Source organism: Pelecanus crispus, chromosome 1 (assembly GCF_030463565.1).
Source record: "Pelecanus crispus isolate bPelCri1 chromosome 1, bPelCri1.pri, whole genome shotgun sequence".
Lineage (NCBI taxonomy): Eukaryota > Metazoa > Chordata > Aves > Pelecaniformes > Pelecanidae > Pelecanus > Pelecanus crispus.
The window spans coordinates 226,377,169-226,395,462 of NC_134643.1; the positions used below are offsets into that span (position 1 = coordinate 226,377,169).

The window sequence follows — 18,294 nt, forward strand, 5'->3', positions numbered from 1 at the left end:
TCCTCCAGCCTCCTTCCATGGGCCTGATCCTGACTCTTCCGTCCTCAGGCCTCCCAGCCCCGCTCCCACAGCCCCTCTCTGGGGTCCACGGGGATCCTCGCCGGGCTCTGCAGCCCCGCCACCAGCACTCCCGCTGCCCCTCGCCCTCCTGCCCCACGCCGTCCCCCTCTATCCCGCAGACCCACAGCCCCATTTCAGGGGGACGACCCCTCGGGGGGTGCTTCCACTGAGGACATCATCCTCATTGTCACCCTGTGGGGACAGGACCTGCAGCCTTAAGGCAGTTTAAAGCACATCCATCCCCCAGCCCCACGGTGTCCCCCCCGGTGTCCCCGGCTACCGAGGCAGAGTCCCAGCAAAGAGGGGTCCAGGGACCACCGGCTGGAGGGGACACCTGAATACCTGCCCCGGAGGGAGGGGACAGTCACCCACCGGCAGGGAAGGACCTCACCGTGGTGGTCCGGAGTCACTCATGTCCCCCCAAACCTCCTCCCGACGGGCTGGGGGATGAGGGTTGGGGATGCTCCCGGCCCCCAGCCCCATCCCGGCCCCCCCCCATCACCCCCCTCACTCGGCCCCCGCCTCCGGCTGCCCCGCTTCGGGCTCCAGGCAGCCGTTGAGCTGGGGGTCGGGGGCCTGCGGGTCGTATTCCTCATCCAGAAAGTCCAGGGAGTTGTTACTGGGCAAACCCCGGATGGTGAATTTGTGGGAGACCTTGGTCCACTGCTCCCGGTTGCTGGCCACCCTCTCGTAGAGCTCCGCCGCCTTGGGGAAGAGGTCCTGCAGCAACCTGGGGTGGGAGGTGGGGGGACATGCCATCAGCATGGGGTTGCACCCTCTTAGATGGGTGCAGCCCCGCTCTCCCCATCCCTGCTGCTTGGAACCCCCCCTAACACCTGCAAGACCCCCTGCCCTGTCCCACCCTGGCATGGCAAGGGATTGGGAGAGCCCCCCCCCCCCCCGCCCCGACCCCGGCATCAGCCCTGGGGGCTCACTTGTAGATGGGCATGGCGATGTGCTCCATGAAGCTGATCTGCAGCTCGGGGATGTAGGCTTTCTCCCGGTCCATCATCTCCAGTGGGCGGTTGCCCATGGCCTTCTCCTGCAGCCGGCGGCAAGGGGAGGTCAATGCCGGTGGCCATCCCCTCCCCATTCCCGGGCAAGGCCTCCCTGTCCACCCCCCCCCTCCTCATCCGAGCCCGCTTTGGTGCTTGGCAAGAGCGTTGGCCAAGCCCAACCTTGCACCGAGCCCTGGTGCTACCTACCAGGTCACCCTGGGAGAAGAACTCCTTGTAGATCAGCTCCTGCAAGGGACAGGCTGTCAGCACAGCGGGGTGCATGCGTGGGGTGACCCCCCACCCCGCCTGCCCACCACGGCCGCAGGGGAACGGCTCTGCATTGGGCAGGGACACGCTCCCGGCATGGGCTGCGTGATCCGGGGGTCCCTGGCACGGAGGGAGACCCTCCATCCATGGGGCACGATGCCACTGTGAGGGGCAGGCCGGTCCCCGGCGCTTGGGGACGTGCGGGTGGGATGGCATTCAGGGGGTCGGCCCCCCCATGGCGCGGCACTCACCGCGATCTTCCTGGTGGTCTTCCAGCCCTTGGTCTGGTCGGAGAGGTCGCAGGAGGTCATGAGCAGGCAGAGCAGGAGGCTGCGGTGCTGCTTGTTCTTGGGGTCGTAGCCCACTGCCGGGCAGGGAGCGGGGCAAGGGTTGGGGTGGGGGGCTCAGGAAGGAGCCCCACAACCCCCATCCCCCCCCACACGAGGACTTTGGGGACAGCCGGGACCTGCCGTGCCACCTCCCAGCCGTGGTGGGATGAGTTCCCATCACCCCCCCCACCCCCCCCCCCCCGCCCCAACCCCAAGCACAGGAGCTTCACCTTCTGCCATCTTCTGGAGGTCCTTGAAGATGCGCAGGTGGTGGGCCAGGTCGGTGGCCAAAATGATGTCCCTCATGAGGTCCAGCATGCGCTGGTAGTCCTGCAGAAGCCACCCAAGGCAGCTGCCGTGACCGGCTCCGTGCCCCTGCCAGCCCCTGCACCCCAAGGGCCGGATCCAGGGATGGGGAGCTGGGGCGGGAGCTGGGGGGGGGGGGGGTCCAGAGGGGATGAGGTGCCAAAGGTTGGGGGGGGGGGGCTCACCTTGCGGGAGAAGTGGTCGAAGATGTTGCAGCCCTGGCTGTTGAGGATGGCGATGGCTTGGGCGAAGTGATGCCTCTGCGGGAGAAGCCGGGGCGGTGGGAGCAGGCAGGGTGCAGGCAGGGGTGCTGCCACACAGCCAGGCAGGGGGAGATTTGGGGGGCGGGGGGGGGACACCTTACCTCCATGACGGAGCCCTCCGAGCTGTACAGCGCAGCCAGGACTGATTTCTGCAAGGCAGAGCGGCCGCAGTCACAGAGCTGTGGGCGTGAAGACCCCCTCCCCCCCCCGCCGCGCCCCGAGCTCTGTCCCCGTCCCCCCCCACCCATGCACGTCCCAGCGCTGGGCTCGGCTCACCGAGGCCACCTGGAAGGAGTTATTGGTGCCTCTGTGGTCCAGGTCGTGGCACATGCAGGAGATGAAGAGGGCAAAGATCTCGATGTCTCTGGTTGCGGGGGGGAAGGAGGGAAACTGAGGCAGGCAGGAGGGCAGGGGGAGCCCCGGCCGGGCCAGGGCATGGGGACATGGACGGGGACAGTCCCTGGCCTTACTCCAGGTAGTTGACGAGCTCCAGGTTCTTGTAGAGCAGGTAGCAGAAGTGGGAGACGGAGAAGGCGTGCATCCAGTTGTGGTAGGGGGGATCGCGGTAGCCCTTCTTCACCATCAAGCAGAATCTGGCAGGGGGGACAGGGCCATGAGGATTGGCGGGTCTTCACCCCACCCCCGGGGACCCCCCGCTTGCCCAAGGGGTCCCACAGGTGGGCATGGGGACGGGGACAAGGATGGGGCCCCAACCTGGTGAGCGTCTGACGGTCCATCTTGTAGTTGTTGATGAAGTTCATGTCCTGCAGCATGCTCAGGATGGCCTGCGGAGGGGACAGGGTGGGTGGCAGGGGGTGACAACGCCTGGCAGGCAGGGAGATCCTCAAGGGTGCAGCCCCCCAGCACCCCGGGGTTGGGGTACGTGACCTGACCGAGGGCAGGCGGAGGTTGGTGGCAGCTGGGGACCGTCCCCGTGGTCCTCACCATGGAGGTGTCGTCCTCGGGCAGCGAGCGGGGCGTGTAGGTGAAGCTGGCGAAGTTGGGGTCGATGGTGGACACGGGCTGGATGCCCTCGCTCAGCAGCTTGGTGTACTCGTCGTCCGACACCTACGGGACCCATTGCCGGTGGCCCGCGCTGTGACCGGGTCCCCAGGGTGTCCCCAAGCTGTCCCCAAGCTGTCCCCTGGGTCCCATCAGCCCCAGCGAGAGCAGAGAGCCCCGGGCTGTCCCCGCCGCCCCGTCCCCGTTGCCACCGCCTCGGGGTGCAGCGTGGGGGCACCGCGCTGGCGGCGGGGGTCCCAGCTCGTGTCCCCGTCCCCGGGCCACCTCACCTTCATGTGGTACATCATCATCTCGTTGGCCAGGTGGCTGCGGTACTGCGCCTCGTTCACCTTCTTGTACAGCAGCGACTGCGGGGCGGGAGGGGGGTACGGGAGCTCTGGGGGTGCGCAGACCCCCCCAAATCCCCCCCAACACCCCCCGCAGCCCATCCTCGCTCCCCACAGGTGCCATCCCCATCCCATTGCCACCACCGCTTGTCCCCAAGGAGCGGGGACCACACGCCCGTCCCCGTCCCGCTGCGCTGTGGCCAGCTCTGGGGCGGAGCGGAGGGGTCCCCTTGCCCCCCACTCCAGGTTGGGGACCCCCCCCCCCCCAGCCCCGGGCGCGTACGTGGGCGATGCTGATGCCGCAGTAGATGGAGAAGGCGGTGGCCAGGTCCTCGTCGAACTTGCTGAACCAGGGGCCGTTGATCTTGTTGACCAGCTCCGCCACCCCGATGACCTCTGGGAGCAAGGGGGACAAGGGATAGGATGGTGCCCAGGTGCCGGGGACAGGATCACACCCACGTGCCAGGGACGGGATCACACCCACGTGCCAGGGACGGGATCGTCTTGACGTGATGGGGACAGGATCACACCCACGTGCCAGGGACCAGATCACACCCACGTGCTGGGGACAGGATCGTCCCCATGTGCTGGGGACAGGATCATGCCCACGTGCTGGGGACAGGATCACACCCACGTGCCAGGGACGGGATCACACCCACGTGCCAGGGATGGGATTGTCCTGACATGATGGGGACAGGATCACACCCACATGCCAGGGACAGGATCACACCCACGTGCCAGGGACAGGATCACACCCACGTGCCGGGGACAGGATCATCCCCACGTGCTGGGGACAGGATCGTGCCCAGGTGCCAGGGACAGCGCTGTGCCCATGTGCCGGGGACAGCGTCATCCTGATGTGTTGGGGACAGGATCGTGCCCACCTGCTGGGGACAGTGCTGTGCCCACGTGCTGGGGACAGGATCACACCCACGTGCCAGGGACAGGATCGTCCTGACATGATGGGGACAGGATCGTGCCCAGGTGCTGGGGACAGGATCACACCCACGTGCTGGGGACAGGATCATGCCCACAAACTGGGGACAGCGCTGTGCCCACGTGCCGGAGACAGGATCATGCCCACGTGCCAGGGACAGGATCACACCCACATGCTGAGGACAGGATTGTCCCCACATGCTGGGGACAGGACGGTGCCCAGGAGCCGGGGACAGGATCACACCCCCGTGCCGGGGACAGGATGGTGCCCAGGTGCTGGGGACAGGATGGTGCCCAGGTGCCGGGGGCAGGATCACCCCCCCGTGCCGGGGACAGGATCGTGCCCAGGTGCCGGGGACAGGATGGTGCCCAGGTGCCGGGGGCAGGATCACACCCCCGTGCCGGGGACAGGATGGTGCCCAGGTGCCAGGGACAGGATCACACCCCCGTGCCGGGGACAGGATCGTGCCCAGGTGCCGGGGACAGGATGGTGCCCAGGTGCTGGGGACAGGATCACACCCCCGTGCCGGGGACAGGATGGTGCCCAGGTGCCGGGGACAGGATGGTGCCCAGGTGCTGGGGGCAGGATCACACCCCCGTGCCGGGGACAGGATGGTGCCCAGGTGCCAGGGACAGGATCACACCCCTGTGCCGGGGACAGGATGGTGCCCAGGTGCCGGGGACAGGATCACCCCCCCGTGCCGGGGACAGGATGGTGCCCAGGTGCCGGGGACAGGATGGTGCCCAGGTGCTGGGGACAGGATCACCCCCCCGTGCCGGGGACAGGATGGTGCCCAGGTGCCGGGGACAGGATGGTGCCCAGGTGCCGGGGGCAGGATCACCCCCCCGTGCCGGGGACAGGATGGTGCCCAGGTGCCGGGGGCAGGATCACACCCCCGTGCCAGGGACAGGATGGTGCCCAGGTGCCGGGGACAGGATGGTGCCCAGGTGCCGGGGGCAGGATCACACCCCCGTGCTGGGGACAGGATGGTGCCCAGGTGCCGGGGGCAGGATCACACCCCCGTGCCGGGGACAGGATGGTGCCCAGGTGCCGGGGACAGGATCACACCCCCGTGCCAGGGACAGGATCGTGCCCAGGTGCCAGGGACAGGATGGTGCCCAGGCGCCGGGGACAGGATGGTGCCCAGGTGCCGGGGACAGGATCACCCCCCCGTGCCGGGGACAGGATGGTGCCCAGGTGCCGGGGACAGGATGGTGCCCAGGCGCCGGGGACAGGATCACACCCCCGTGCCGGGGACAGGATGGTGCCCAGGCGCCGGGGGCATCACCGTGCCCCCCGCTCACCCTGGCTCTCGTTCTTGATGGGGAAGCAGAGGATGTTCCTGGTGCGGAAGCCGGTGCTGTCGTCCACGCCGCGGTAGAAGAGCGGGTGGGAGTAGGCGTCCTTGATGTTGAGGATCTTGCCCGTGGTGGCCACGTGCCCGGCGATGCCCTGGTCCGCGGGGATGCGGATCTCGTAGCTCTGCGGGCAGAGAGCGGGGGGGGTCACCAGCACGGCTCGGGGTGGTCCCCCCCAAAAAAAATAAAAACCCTCCATCCTCGCACCCCCACGCTCACCTCGTCGTCCACCACGCCGCCGTCAAACACCTTGGCCACCAGCTCGTGGCTGAGCCGGTCCAGCAGGAACACGGAGCATCTGCAAGAGACGCCGCAGCCGCTGGCACCCGTGGGGGGGGTCCTGGTCCCCGTCCCCTCCCCTCTTGTGCCCACCCGTGTCCCCCCGTCCCCCCCAACACCCAGGGCGCACTCACATCTCAGCGTTGCTGAGGTTTCGGGCCTCGGTGATGATCTCCTGGAGCAGAACAGAGACGTCATCTGCGGAGCGGGGAGGGGGGGAAAGGGTCAGGGACCCCCCCGGCCAGGCAGGGGCTGCCCCCCGCCCCCTTCATCTCCCCACTCGTGCAACGAAAGGGGGGGTCCTCAGCTCGGCCTGCACCAAGAGGGCAGGGGGCACAGCAGAAAGGCCCGGGGAGCACAGAGGGATGGGGTCCGCGCGCGTGTGCATGCGTGCGCACGCGCGCGTGTGCGCGCCGAAGGGTGACGCAGCCCGTGCAAGTGGGCAGCGGCGGATGCAACGCAGCAGAGTGCCTGCGTGAAGCGTGAACTGCAGCTGCGCCGCACTGCACGTGTGCCTGCAGCAGCACGCGTGCCTGCAGCGGGGCGTGGGGGCGTGCAGCAGCGTGTGTTTGCCTGCAGCGGGGTGTGGGCGTGCAGCAACGCGCGTGTGCAGCAACGCGTGGGCGTGCAGCAACGCGTGGGCGTGCAGCGGGGCGGGTGTGCACGCCGCAGTGTGCACGTGTGCATGCAATGTGTGTGCGTGCAACAGTGCGTGTGCATGCAGCGACACGTGGGCGTGCAGCAGTGCGCGTGTGGATGCAATGTGTGCACGTGTACATGCAATGCATGGGCGTGCAGCAGTGCGTGGGCGTGCAGCAGTGCGTGGGCATGCAGCAGTGCGCGTGTGCATGTATGCATGCAGTGTGTATGCATGCAGCAGTGTGTGTGCATGCAGCAATGCATGGGCGTGCAGCAATGCATGGACGTGCAGCAGTGCACATGTGGATGCAATGTGTGCACACAATGTGTGTGCATGCAATGTGTGTGTGCAGCAATGTGTGTGCAGCAGCAGCGTGTGTGTGTGCAGCAATGTGTGTGCATGCAGCAGTGTGTGTGCATGCAACTGCACATGTGCATGCAGCAGTGTGCGTGCAGCAGTGTAAGTGTGCACGCAGCAGTGCATGTGTGCATGCAACTGCATGCGTGCATGCAGCAGCGTGTGCATGCAGCAGCGCGTGTGTGCGTGCAACTGCATGTGTGCGTGCAGCAGTGTGTGCGCATGCAGCAGCGCGTGTGCATGCAGCAGTGCGTGTGCATACAGCGATGTTTGTGCGTGCAGCAGTGCGTGTGTGCCTGCAACTGCATGTGTGTGCCTGCAACTGCACGCGTGCATGCAGCAGTGTGTGTGTACATACAGCAATGCATGTGTGCGTGCAACTGCACGGGTGCACGCAGCAGTGTGCGTGCGTGCAGCAGGACATACCTGCTGCAGCACGCGGGCGCACGCGCGTTTCTAAGCGCACCCAGCGCTCTGCGCTCACGCAACGCGCATGCATGCAGCCATGCAGCGCCAGCGCAAGCAAGGCTCTGCGCACGCTCATCGCCTGCGACCGCCACCTTGGCCAGGCCAAGGTCCCCCCCAGGCTGGGGACAGGGGACCCCCAGGTGCCACCGTCCCCCGGCGCTGTGCATGGGGGGGTGTCCGCCCCCAACCCGCCGCACGGGTGCTCCCCGCAGCGTGCACCTACCCAAATGCGTGAAGAGGTTCTTCGCCACCTGCAGCAGGGCCTGGCGGGGGGCGGGGGGGGGACACAAGAGGGGGGGGCCGTCAGTCACCGGCGTGACGTGGGACACGCGTGTGCGCATGCGTACCGCGGCCCCGCTCACCTGGCACTCGCACTTGAGTTTCTGCTCCTTCTGGAAGGCCAAGGTGCTGGTGAGCACCGTGGAGGTGTAGCAGAAGCAGTGCTGGATCTTGTGCTCGTCTGCTTCCGTGTAGCTGGCGGAGCAGACCCCCCCCACGGCGGGGAGGGGGCACCTCAGCCCCCCCGTCCCCGCTGGTCCCCGCGCCACGCCGGCTCCACCGCCCCCAAAAGCAACCCCAGCTCGGGGAAGGGGGGAGGGTCCCGCTCCCCCCCCCCAAACCCCCGCCGCTCACCTCTCCCCGCTCAGCTTGTTGAAGGCGCAGGCCAATGCCACCACCTGGGAGGTGGCCCGGCTGGTGACGGGGACGCAGAGCATGGAGGTGACCTGGCAGCCCAGCATGCTGCTCAGCTGCTTGTGCTCCTCCTGCGGGGAGGGGGCGAGGTGGGGGGGGTCACCGAATCATGGAATTGCGGGATGCTTTGGGTGGGAAGGGACTTTTAGGGATCATCCAGCCCAACCCCCTGCAGTGACAGGGACAGCTTTAACCAGAGCAGGGTGCTCAGAGCCCCGTCCAACCTGGCCTGGGATGTTTCCAGGGATGGGGCATCGACCACCTCTCTGGGCAACCCCTTCCAGTGCTTCACCACCCTCAGCGTAAAGAATTTCTTCCTTATATCCAGTCTAAATCTATTCTTCTTTAGTTTAAATCCATTATTCCTTGTCCTGTCACAACAGACCTTGCTAAAAAGTCTGTCCCCATCTTTCTTACAAGCCCCCTTTCAGCACTGCAAGGCTGCACCAAGGTCTCCCCGCAGCCTTCTCCTCTCCAGGCTGAACAACCCCAACTCCCCCAGCCTGGCCTCGGAGCAGAGGGGCTCCAGCCCTCGGATCATTTTGGTGGCCTCCTCTGGACCCGCTCCAACAGCTCCGTGCCCTCCTTGTGCTGAGGGCCCCAGAGCTGGGCGCAGGGCTGCAGGTGGGGTCTGCCCAGAGCGGAGCAGAGGGGCAGAATCCCCTCCCTCGCCCCGCTGCCCACGCTGCTGGGGATGCAGCCCAGGATGGGGTTGGCTTGCTGGGCTGCCAGCGCACGTTGTCACCTCCAACCCCCTCCCACCCCCCCAAAGAACCCCCACGGGACAGCGGGGAGGGGCCAACCGTGTCCGCAGGGTGCAGGGGGACACACGCAGAGTCCCCCAGCCGAGGCAGGAGCGCTGGCACCCACCTCGCTGATGTCCTTCAAGGTGATGGACTTCTTGTCCTCCACCACCTGCCCCAGGCGCCCGAAGGTGAGCTGTGGGTGGAGGGGACGGGTGAGGCCATGGGGCACCCGCTGCCCCCCACCCCGTTGTGTCCCCCCCTCCCCCAACCCCTTTCACCCCGCTCACCGAAAAGCTGATCTCCTCCTCGAGGACGCGGTCCCCCACCACCTGGAAGAGATGGGGAGTTGGGGCGAGCTGCCAGGGGATGGTGGCCGAGCCCCAGGGAGCTGTGCCCGGGGGGGGGGGTGCAACGGGACCCCCTGGCCCCACGTTGGGGCGGGGGGACCGGCCCGGTGGCACCCACCTGGCAGAAGAGCTGGTGGTTGTCCTCGGAGACGAGCAGGAGGCAGCAGCAGAGCGACTGGGTCTCCTGCTTCAGCTGGCGGCGGGGGGGGACACGGGGGTCAGCACCCCAATATGCCCCAAGCCCCCCCTCCCCAGGTTAGGATGTGGCCCCCTCCTCTGCCTCCCTGTGCCCTGGGCACCCACACGTGCCACAGACAGCAGGGTGCCCCCCCCCCCCGATCCTCTCCCCCATGTCTGATCAGGTTCACTCTGGAGACTACTGATGGCGAGGGCAAGGCTGTTCACTCTGGACACTACTGAGGGCTGTGCAGAGGACGCTAGCGAGCGGGAGGGGGACCCCCAGATTCAGAGTTTCTGTGGTTAGGGTGGCACCGTTCGCTCTGGAGACTACTGATGGCAAGGGCAAGGCTGTTCACTCTGGACACTACTGAGGGCTGTGCAGAGGACGCTAGCGAGCGGGAGGGGGACCCCCAGATTCAGAGCTTCTGTGGTTAGGGTGGCACCGTTCACTCTGGAGACTACTGATGGCGAGGGCAAGGCTGTTCACTCTGGACACTACTGAGGGCTGTGCAGAGGACGCTAGCGAGCGGGAGGGGGACCCCCAGATTCAGAGTTTCTGTGGTTAGGGTGGCACCGTTCACTCTGGAGACTACTGATGGCGAGGGCAAGGCTGTTCACTCTGGACACTACTGAGGGCTGTGCAGAGGACGCTAGCGAGCGGGAGGGGGACCCCCAGATTCAGAGTTTCTGTGGTTAGGGTGGCACCGTTCACTCTGGAGACTACTGATGGCGAGGGCAAGGCTGTTCACTCTGGACACTACTGAGGGCTGTGCAGAGGACGCTAGCGAGCGGGAGGGGGACCCCCAGATTCAGAGTTTCTGTGGTTAGGGTGGCACCGTTCGCTCTGGAGACTACTGATGGCAAGGGCAAGGCTGTTCACTCTGGACACTACTGAGGGCTGTGCAGAGGACGCTAGCGAGCGGGAGGGGGACCCCCAGATTCAGAGTTTCTGTGGTTAGGGTGGCACCGTTCGCTCTGGAGACTACTGATGGCAAGGGCAAGGCTGTTCACTCTGGACACTACTGAGGGCTGTGCAGAGGACGCTAGCGAGCGGGAGGGGGACCCCCAGATTCAGAGTTTCTGTGGTTAGGGTGGCACCGTTCGCTCTGGAGACTACTGATGGCAAGGGCAAGGCTGTTCACTCTGGACACTACTGAGGGCTGTGCAGAGGACGCTAGCGAGCGGGAGGGGGACCCCCAGATTCAGAGTTTCTGTGGTTAGGGTGGCACCGTTCGCTCTGGAGACTACTGATGGCAAGGGCAAGGCTGTTCACTCTGGACACTACTGAGGGCTGTGCAGAGGACGCTAGCGAGCGGGAGGGGGACCCCCAGATTCAGAGTTTCTGTGGTTAGGGTGGCACCGTTCGCTCTGGAGACTACTGATGGCAAGGGCAAGGCTGTTCACTCTGGACACTACTGAGGGCTGTGCAGAGGACGCTAGCGAGCGGGAGGGGGACCCCCAGATTCAGAGTTTCTGTGGTTAGGGTGGCACCGTTCACTCTGGAGACTACTGATGGCGAGGGCAAGGCTGTTCACTCTGGACACTACTGAGGGCTGTGCAGCTGATGCTTGAGGCTTTTCTTTGCTTTGGGGGATATTTTTGTTTTTTGGAAAGAAAACGGGGTTCCCCAGTGTGCCCTTGGGCGGGGGGCAAAGGGGGGGGCCGGCGGGGCGACTACTCACGTAGTTGACGACCTTGAGCTGGAGCGAGGCGGCATCCAGGTCGTACAGCTCACCTGCACGAGGGGCGAGAGCGCCGCGAGGGGCTCAGCACCCCGGCTTCACCCTGCCCCGCGCACCCACCCCGGTGCCCCCGCCCGGCCTCACCGCAGAGCTGCAGGATCTTGCAGTCCAGGTCAGTGTAGCCGCTGTCGGGCGCCTTCTCGGGTTTGGCCAGGGAGTTCTGGGAGGAGCTGGTGGAGAGGCTGACCTGGGGCCAGGGCTGCAGCTTCTGCAGGGCTTGCAGGCGCCGGTACGCGACCAGGGTCTGCAAGACGGGGCGTGAGGGACAGCGGGGCTGAGGGACGGGGGTGGTGGGTCCCCAAGTGCCAGCTCCCCCGGCCGAGCCGGGGTCACTCACGTGTCTCTCCAGCGCGCGCAGGTTCTGCTCGTCCGAGTCGCTCAGCTGGCCGCAGTGTACCTGGGGGTGGGGGGTTGTGGTGTGAGGACCCCCACGTCCGGGCCCTGTCCCTGTCCCCCCCGAGCCCTGCCCACGTCCCCGCGCTCACCAGGATGACGCACACCACGGCCCCGCTGTCCTTGTCCACCAGCGGGATGACGAGCACTGCAAGCCGAGAGAGCGTCGGTCCTGAGCGGGCACCGAGGGCAGCCCGGGGCTGTGGCGCTGAGCCCTCAGGGTGCCGTGTCCCCCCCCCCCGTGTCCCCATGCATCACCCACCCGGCTGTCCTTCCATCCATCCATGCACCCGTCCAGCTGTCCACCTCCATGCCTACGTGTCCCCCCCGGCACCCATCAGCCCCAATGCCCACCAGTCCCTCACCCCCCACCTGCTTCCATCCACCTGTACGTGCACCCACCACCCACCGGTACGCCGCCTTGTCCTCTCTGCTTCCCCACCCACCCACCCGTCAATCCAGCCGCCCATTTATGCACCCACCCATCCATCCAACCACTCATCCACCCATTTATCCCACCATCCATCCATCCATCCAACCACCTGCATGCCCACCCATCCAGCCCCCACCCATCCACCCACCTACCAACTGTCCCACCCATCCACTGACCAATCCACCCATCCACCAACCCTCTCACCCACCAACTCTCCCATCCATCCATCCATCCATCCATCCATCCATCCATCCATCCACCCACCCAGCCATCCATCCATCCTAATATCCATCCATCCATCCATCCATCCATCCATCCATCCATCCATCCATCCATCCATCCATCCACTCACCCAGCCAGCCAGCCAGCCATCCTAATATCCATCCATCCATCCATCCATCCATCCATCCATCCATCCACCCACCCACCCACCCACCCACTGACTCTCCCATCCATCCACCCATCCACCCATCCATCTATCCACCCAGCCATCCACCTGCTGAGTCTCCCATCCGCCCACCCACCCACCCATCCATCCATCTCTCCACCCACCCATCCACCCATTTACGCACCCACCCATCCATCCATCTCTTCACCCATCCGTCCATCCACTCATCCACCTGCCCACCCACCCATCCGTCACCCATCCACGACTCACCCATCCATCTCTCCATCCATCCACTCATCCACCCACCCACCCATTTACCCACCCACCCATCTCTCCACCCACCCATCCACTCATCCACCCACCCACCCACCCACCCATTCGCCTACCCATCCATCCACCCACCCACCCACCCATTTACCCACCCACCCATCCACCCACCCATTTACCCACCCACCCACCCATCCACCCATTTACGCACCCACCCACCCACCCATTCACCTACCCATCCATCCACCCACCCACCCATCCATCTCTCCACCCACCCATCTACCCACCCATCCACCCATTTACGCACCCACCCACCCACCCATTCACCTACTCATCCATCCACCCACCCACCCACCCATTTACCCAACCACCCATCCAACCACCCACCCATCCATCTCTCCATGTATCCACCCACCCACCCACCCATTTACCCACCCACCCATCCAACCACCCACCCACCCATCCATCTCTCCATCCATCCACCCACCCACCCACCCATTCACCTACTCATCCATCCACCCACCCACCCACCCATTTACCCACCCACCCATCCAACCACCCACCCATCCATCTCTCCATCCATCCACCCACCCACCCATCCAACCACCCACCCACCCATCCATCTCTCCATCCATCCACCCACCCACCCACCCATTCACCTACTCATCCATCCACCCACCCACCCACCCACCCATTTACCCACCCACCCATCCAACCACCCACCCATCCATCTCTCCATCCATCCACCCACCCACCCATCCAACCACCCACCCATCCATCTCTCCATCCATCCACCCACCCACCCACCCATTTACCCACCCACCCATCCAACCACCCACCCACCCATCCATCTCTCCATCCATCCACCCACCCACCCACCCATTTACCCACCCACCCAATCCATCTCCCTATCCATCCACCCACCCACCCACCCACCCATCCATCTCTCCATCCATCCACCCACCCATTTACCCACCCACCCATCCAACCACCCACCCATCCATCTCTCCATGTATCCACCCACCCACCCACCCATTTACCCACTCACCCATCCATCTCTCCATCCATCCACCCACCCACCCATTTACCCACCCACCCATCCAACCACCCACCCATCCATCTCTCCATCCATCCACCCACCCACCCACCCACCCATTTACCCAACCACCCATCCAACCACCCACCCACCCATCTCTCCACCCACCCATCTCTCCACCCACCCACCCACTCACCCGCCCACCCATCTCTCTGCCCACCCATCCACCCACCCATCCTTCAACCCACCCACCCAACAACTCATCCACCCACCCATCTCCACCCATCCATTTACCCACCCACCCATCCACCCACTCACCTCCTCATCCATCTCTTCACCCACCCCCCGACCCCCTCCGCACCACCCTGCACCCTTGCCCACCCCCGCCCCACCCCCCGCACCCCACCTTGCATGCCGGGGGCCAGGGGCGCTGCCAGGGGCCCCAGCTGTGGGCCGGGGAGTTCGGAGGGGGGCAGCCCCCCGCACTCCAGCCGCTTCTGCCTCCGCACCGCATCCCTGCAGCCACGGGGACCCCCTCAGCCCCTGCCCGGGGACCCAACGGCACCCCCCGGGCAGGGGCACCCCCCTGGGGAAGGGGCACCCAGGGGCAGGGGCACCCCCCGGGGAAGGGGCACCCATGGGCAGGGGCACCCCATGGGGCAGGGACACCCCCCGGGGAAGGGGCACCCGCGGGCAGGGGCACCCCCCAGGGAAGGGGCACCCATGGGCAGGGGCACCCCCCGGCGCAGGGGACCTGTGTGCTCAGGGAGGGGACAGGCCACAGGACCGCACAGCACGCGTGGGCACGCGTGCCTCATGCATGCACACGGTGCCTGTGCACACCTGAGTGTCCCTGTGCACGTGTGTGTGTGTCCCTCTGCATGCACACGTGTCCCTGTGCTCGCGCATGTGTCCCTCTGCTCACGTGTGTCGGTCTGCATGCGTCCCTGTGCTCGCATGCGTGGCCCTGCACTCTCACGTGTGTCCCCGTGCTCGCATGTGTCCCTGTGCTCGTGCGTGTGGCCCTGTACTCACACGTGTGTCCCTGTGCTCATGTGTGTGTCCCTCCACATGCGTGTCCATCTGCACACATGGCCCTGTGCTCGTGTGTGTCCCTCTGCATGTACATGTGTTCCTGTGCTCACACGTGTGTCCGTCTGCACACGTGTGTGTCCCTGTGCTCACATGTATCCCTGTGCTTGCACATGTCCCTGTACTCATGCATGTGTCCCTCTGCTCACATGTCACTGTGCTCACGTGTGTGTCCCTGTGCTTGCATGTGTCCCTCTGCACGTGTGTCCCTGTGCTTGCGCATGTCCCTGTGCTCGCGTGTGTATCCCTGTGCATGTGTGTGTATTCCTGTACTCACGTGTGTGTCCCTCTGCACGTGTGTCCCTGTGCTTGCGCATGTCCCTGTGCTCGCGTGTGTATCCCTGTGCATGCGTGTGTATCCCTGTACTCACGCGTGTGTCCCTCTGCACGTGTGTCCCTGTGCTTGCTCATGTCCCTGTGCTCGCGTGTGTATCCCTGTGCACGCGTGTGTATCCCTGTACTCACGCATGTGTCCCTCTGCACGTGTGTGTGTCCCCCTGTGCACACGCGTGTGTCCCTCTGCACACACAGCACCCTGCATGCCCTCCGTCATGCCGGTGCCCAGCTCCCAGGGAGCTCCCTGGGGGTCGATGCCCGACCCAGGGATGGGGATGGGATGGGGACAGGATGGGGATGGGGACCGGATGAGGATGAGGATGGGGATGGGGATGGGGATGGGATGGGGACAGGATGGGGATGGGGACTGGATGAGGATGGGGATGGGGATGGGGATGGGGAAAGGGAAGGGGATGGGATGGGGACAGGGACAGAATGAGGATGGGGACAGGGATAGGGATGGGATGGGGACAGGATGGGGATGGGGTATGGATGGGACAGGATGGGGATGGGATGAGGATGTGGATGGGGATGGGAAAAGGGAAGGGGATGGGGACGGGGACAGGGATGGGATGGGGACAGGATGGGGATTGGGATGGGGAAAGGGAAGGGGATGGGGACAGGGATGGAATGAGGATGGGGATGGGGACAGGATGGGGATTGGGATGGGATGTGGGATAGGGACAGGATGGGGATGGGAGGGTATGAGGATGAGGATGGGGATGGGATGGGGACAGGGATGGGATGAGGATGGGGATGGGGACAGGATGGGGTATGGGATAGGGACCGGATAGGGATGGGATGGGATGAGGATGGGAATGGGGAAGGGGATGGAAATGGGGACAGGGATGGAATGAGGATGGGGACAAGGATGGGAATGGGGACAGGATGGGGATGGGATGGGATGAGGATGAGGATGGGGACAAGGATGGGAATGGGGATGGGGACGGGGACGGAATGAGGATGGGGACAGGGACGAGGATGGGGACGGGGACAAGATGGGGATTGGGATGGGGTATGGGATGGGGACAGGATGGGGATGGGAGGATGGGATGAGGATGAGGATGGGGAAAGGGAAGGGGATGGGGATGTGGCCGGGGCCAGGGATGGGCGCAGGGCTGGGGACACCTCGCTGCCGCCGGCTGTGGGGGCTCCCTGACCTCCCTCACCCCAGCGGGGTCCGACCTTCGCAGCAGGGCGCCGCACCCCCCGAGCAACCTCGCTCCCTCCGCGCACACGCGTGTGCGTGCAGGCCGGCCGAGCCACACGCGTGTGCGTGCACGTGGAGGCCGGGCTCACCTGAGCTTCCCCTCGGGCGGCAGCTCGTGGCGGGGGTCGTCGCAGATCAGCCGGGCTTCCCCCTCCAGCAGGTAGACGTAGACGTGCTCCTGGGGGGACAGCGGGCAGCGCTGGGGCACGTGTGCGTAAACATGTGTGCGTAACCGCATGTGCGTAAACACATGGGCACAGCCACACGTGTGTGTAAACACACAGGCACACCCACACGTGTGTGTAAACATACATACCCACACATGTACGTAAACACGTGTGCACACCCACACATGTGCATAAACACACATGAACACCCTCACATGTGCATAAACATACGTGCACACCCACACGTGTGCATAAACATGTGCGTAACCACACATGTGCGTAAACACACGTACATACCCACACTTGTATGTAAACACATGTGCACAAACATACATGCACACCCACACATGTGTGTAAACACAAATGTGCGTAAACACACATACATACCCACACATGTGCATAAACACACGTGCACACCCACACATGTACATAAACACCCACACATGTGCGTAAACACACGGGCACACCCACACACGTACATAAACACACATGAACACCCACACATGTGTGTAAACATGTGTACGTAACCACACGTGCATAAACACACGTGCACACCCACACATGCACATAAACACGCATGAACACCAACGCATGTAGGTAAACACATGTGCACACCCACACATGTGCGTAAACACACATACATACCTACACATGTATGTAAAAGCACGTGCAGATGCATATACGTAAACACACGGGCACACCCACACGTGCATAAACACACATGCACAGCCACACATGTACGTAAATATGTGTATGTAATCACACATGTGTCTAAACACAGGTGCACACCCACACATGTACACAAACACACATGCACACCCACACGTGCATAAACATATGTACATACCTACACATGTACATAAACACGTGCACGCCCACACATGCACATAACACACGTGCACACCCACACATGTATATAATTACATATGCACACCCACAATGTGCGTAAACACACGTGCACAACCACACGTGGACACCCACACATGTAAGTAAACACATGTGCACACCCACACGTGCACACCCACACGCTCATGCACACGCACCCGAATACACACGTGTGCACACGCGCGCACACTCACCTGCACACATATGCACCACACACACCTGCGTGTACACATGCATATACACCCCTGCATGCTTGCACATGCATGCATAGAGCCCTGCACGTGTGTTTGCACACACGTGTATGTGCACCCCTGTGCATGCTCACACCTGCACGTGCACACTCGCACACACAGGCCTGCTCACACACACACACGCATGCTCATTCACCAGCACCCTGGGGCCACCATCAGCACCAGGGCCACCAGCACCCCAAGGCCACCAGCACCCCAGGGCCACCAACACCCCAGGGGCCACCAGCAGCACCAGGGCCACCAGCACCCCAGGGGCCACCATGAGCACCAGGGCCACCAGCACCCCAGGGCCATCAGCAGCACCAGGGCCAACAGCACCCCAAGGCCACCACAAACACCAGGGCCACCAGCACCCCAGGGCCACCAGCACCCCAGGGGCCACCAGAAGCACCAGGGCCACCACCAGCACCAGGGTCACCAGCACCCCAGGGGCCACCAGCACTCCAGGGCCACCATGAGCACCAGGGTCACCAGCACCCCAGGGCCACCAGCAGCACCAGGGCCACCAGCACCCGAG

The 18,294-nt window shown here is 64.5% G+C and overlaps 1 protein-coding gene across 1 annotated transcript in view; it reads right to left on the reverse strand.

The window, feature by feature from the left end:
• Positions 1–567: 567 nt before the first annotated feature.
• The window catches only part of PDE2A (phosphodiesterase 2A), an 88,698-nt gene continuing 70,971 nt past the window's right edge, over positions 568–18,294 (reverse strand). The window contains 28 exon segments of the mRNA XM_075707105.1: positions 568–790; positions 996–1,102; positions 1,266–1,304; positions 1,577–1,689; positions 1,885–1,984; positions 2,146–2,220; positions 2,325–2,372; positions 2,500–2,587; positions 2,694–2,816; positions 2,938–3,008; positions 3,169–3,291; positions 3,516–3,593; positions 3,856–3,968; positions 5,814–5,991; positions 6,087–6,165; positions 6,281–6,344; positions 7,835–7,874; positions 7,974–8,085; positions 8,245–8,375; positions 9,175–9,243; positions 9,338–9,379; positions 9,516–9,590; positions 11,260–11,312; positions 11,404–11,563; positions 11,657–11,716; positions 11,805–11,860; positions 14,243–14,352; positions 16,564–16,652. Of these exon segments, the coding sequence (XP_075563220.1) occupies positions 568–790; positions 996–1,102; positions 1,266–1,304; positions 1,577–1,689; positions 1,885–1,984; positions 2,146–2,220; positions 2,325–2,372; positions 2,500–2,587; positions 2,694–2,816; positions 2,938–3,008; positions 3,169–3,291; positions 3,516–3,593; positions 3,856–3,968; positions 5,814–5,991; positions 6,087–6,165; positions 6,281–6,344; positions 7,835–7,874; positions 7,974–8,085; positions 8,245–8,375; positions 9,175–9,243; positions 9,338–9,379; positions 9,516–9,590; positions 11,260–11,312; positions 11,404–11,563; positions 11,657–11,716; positions 11,805–11,860; positions 14,243–14,352; positions 16,564–16,652 (2,619 nt within the window).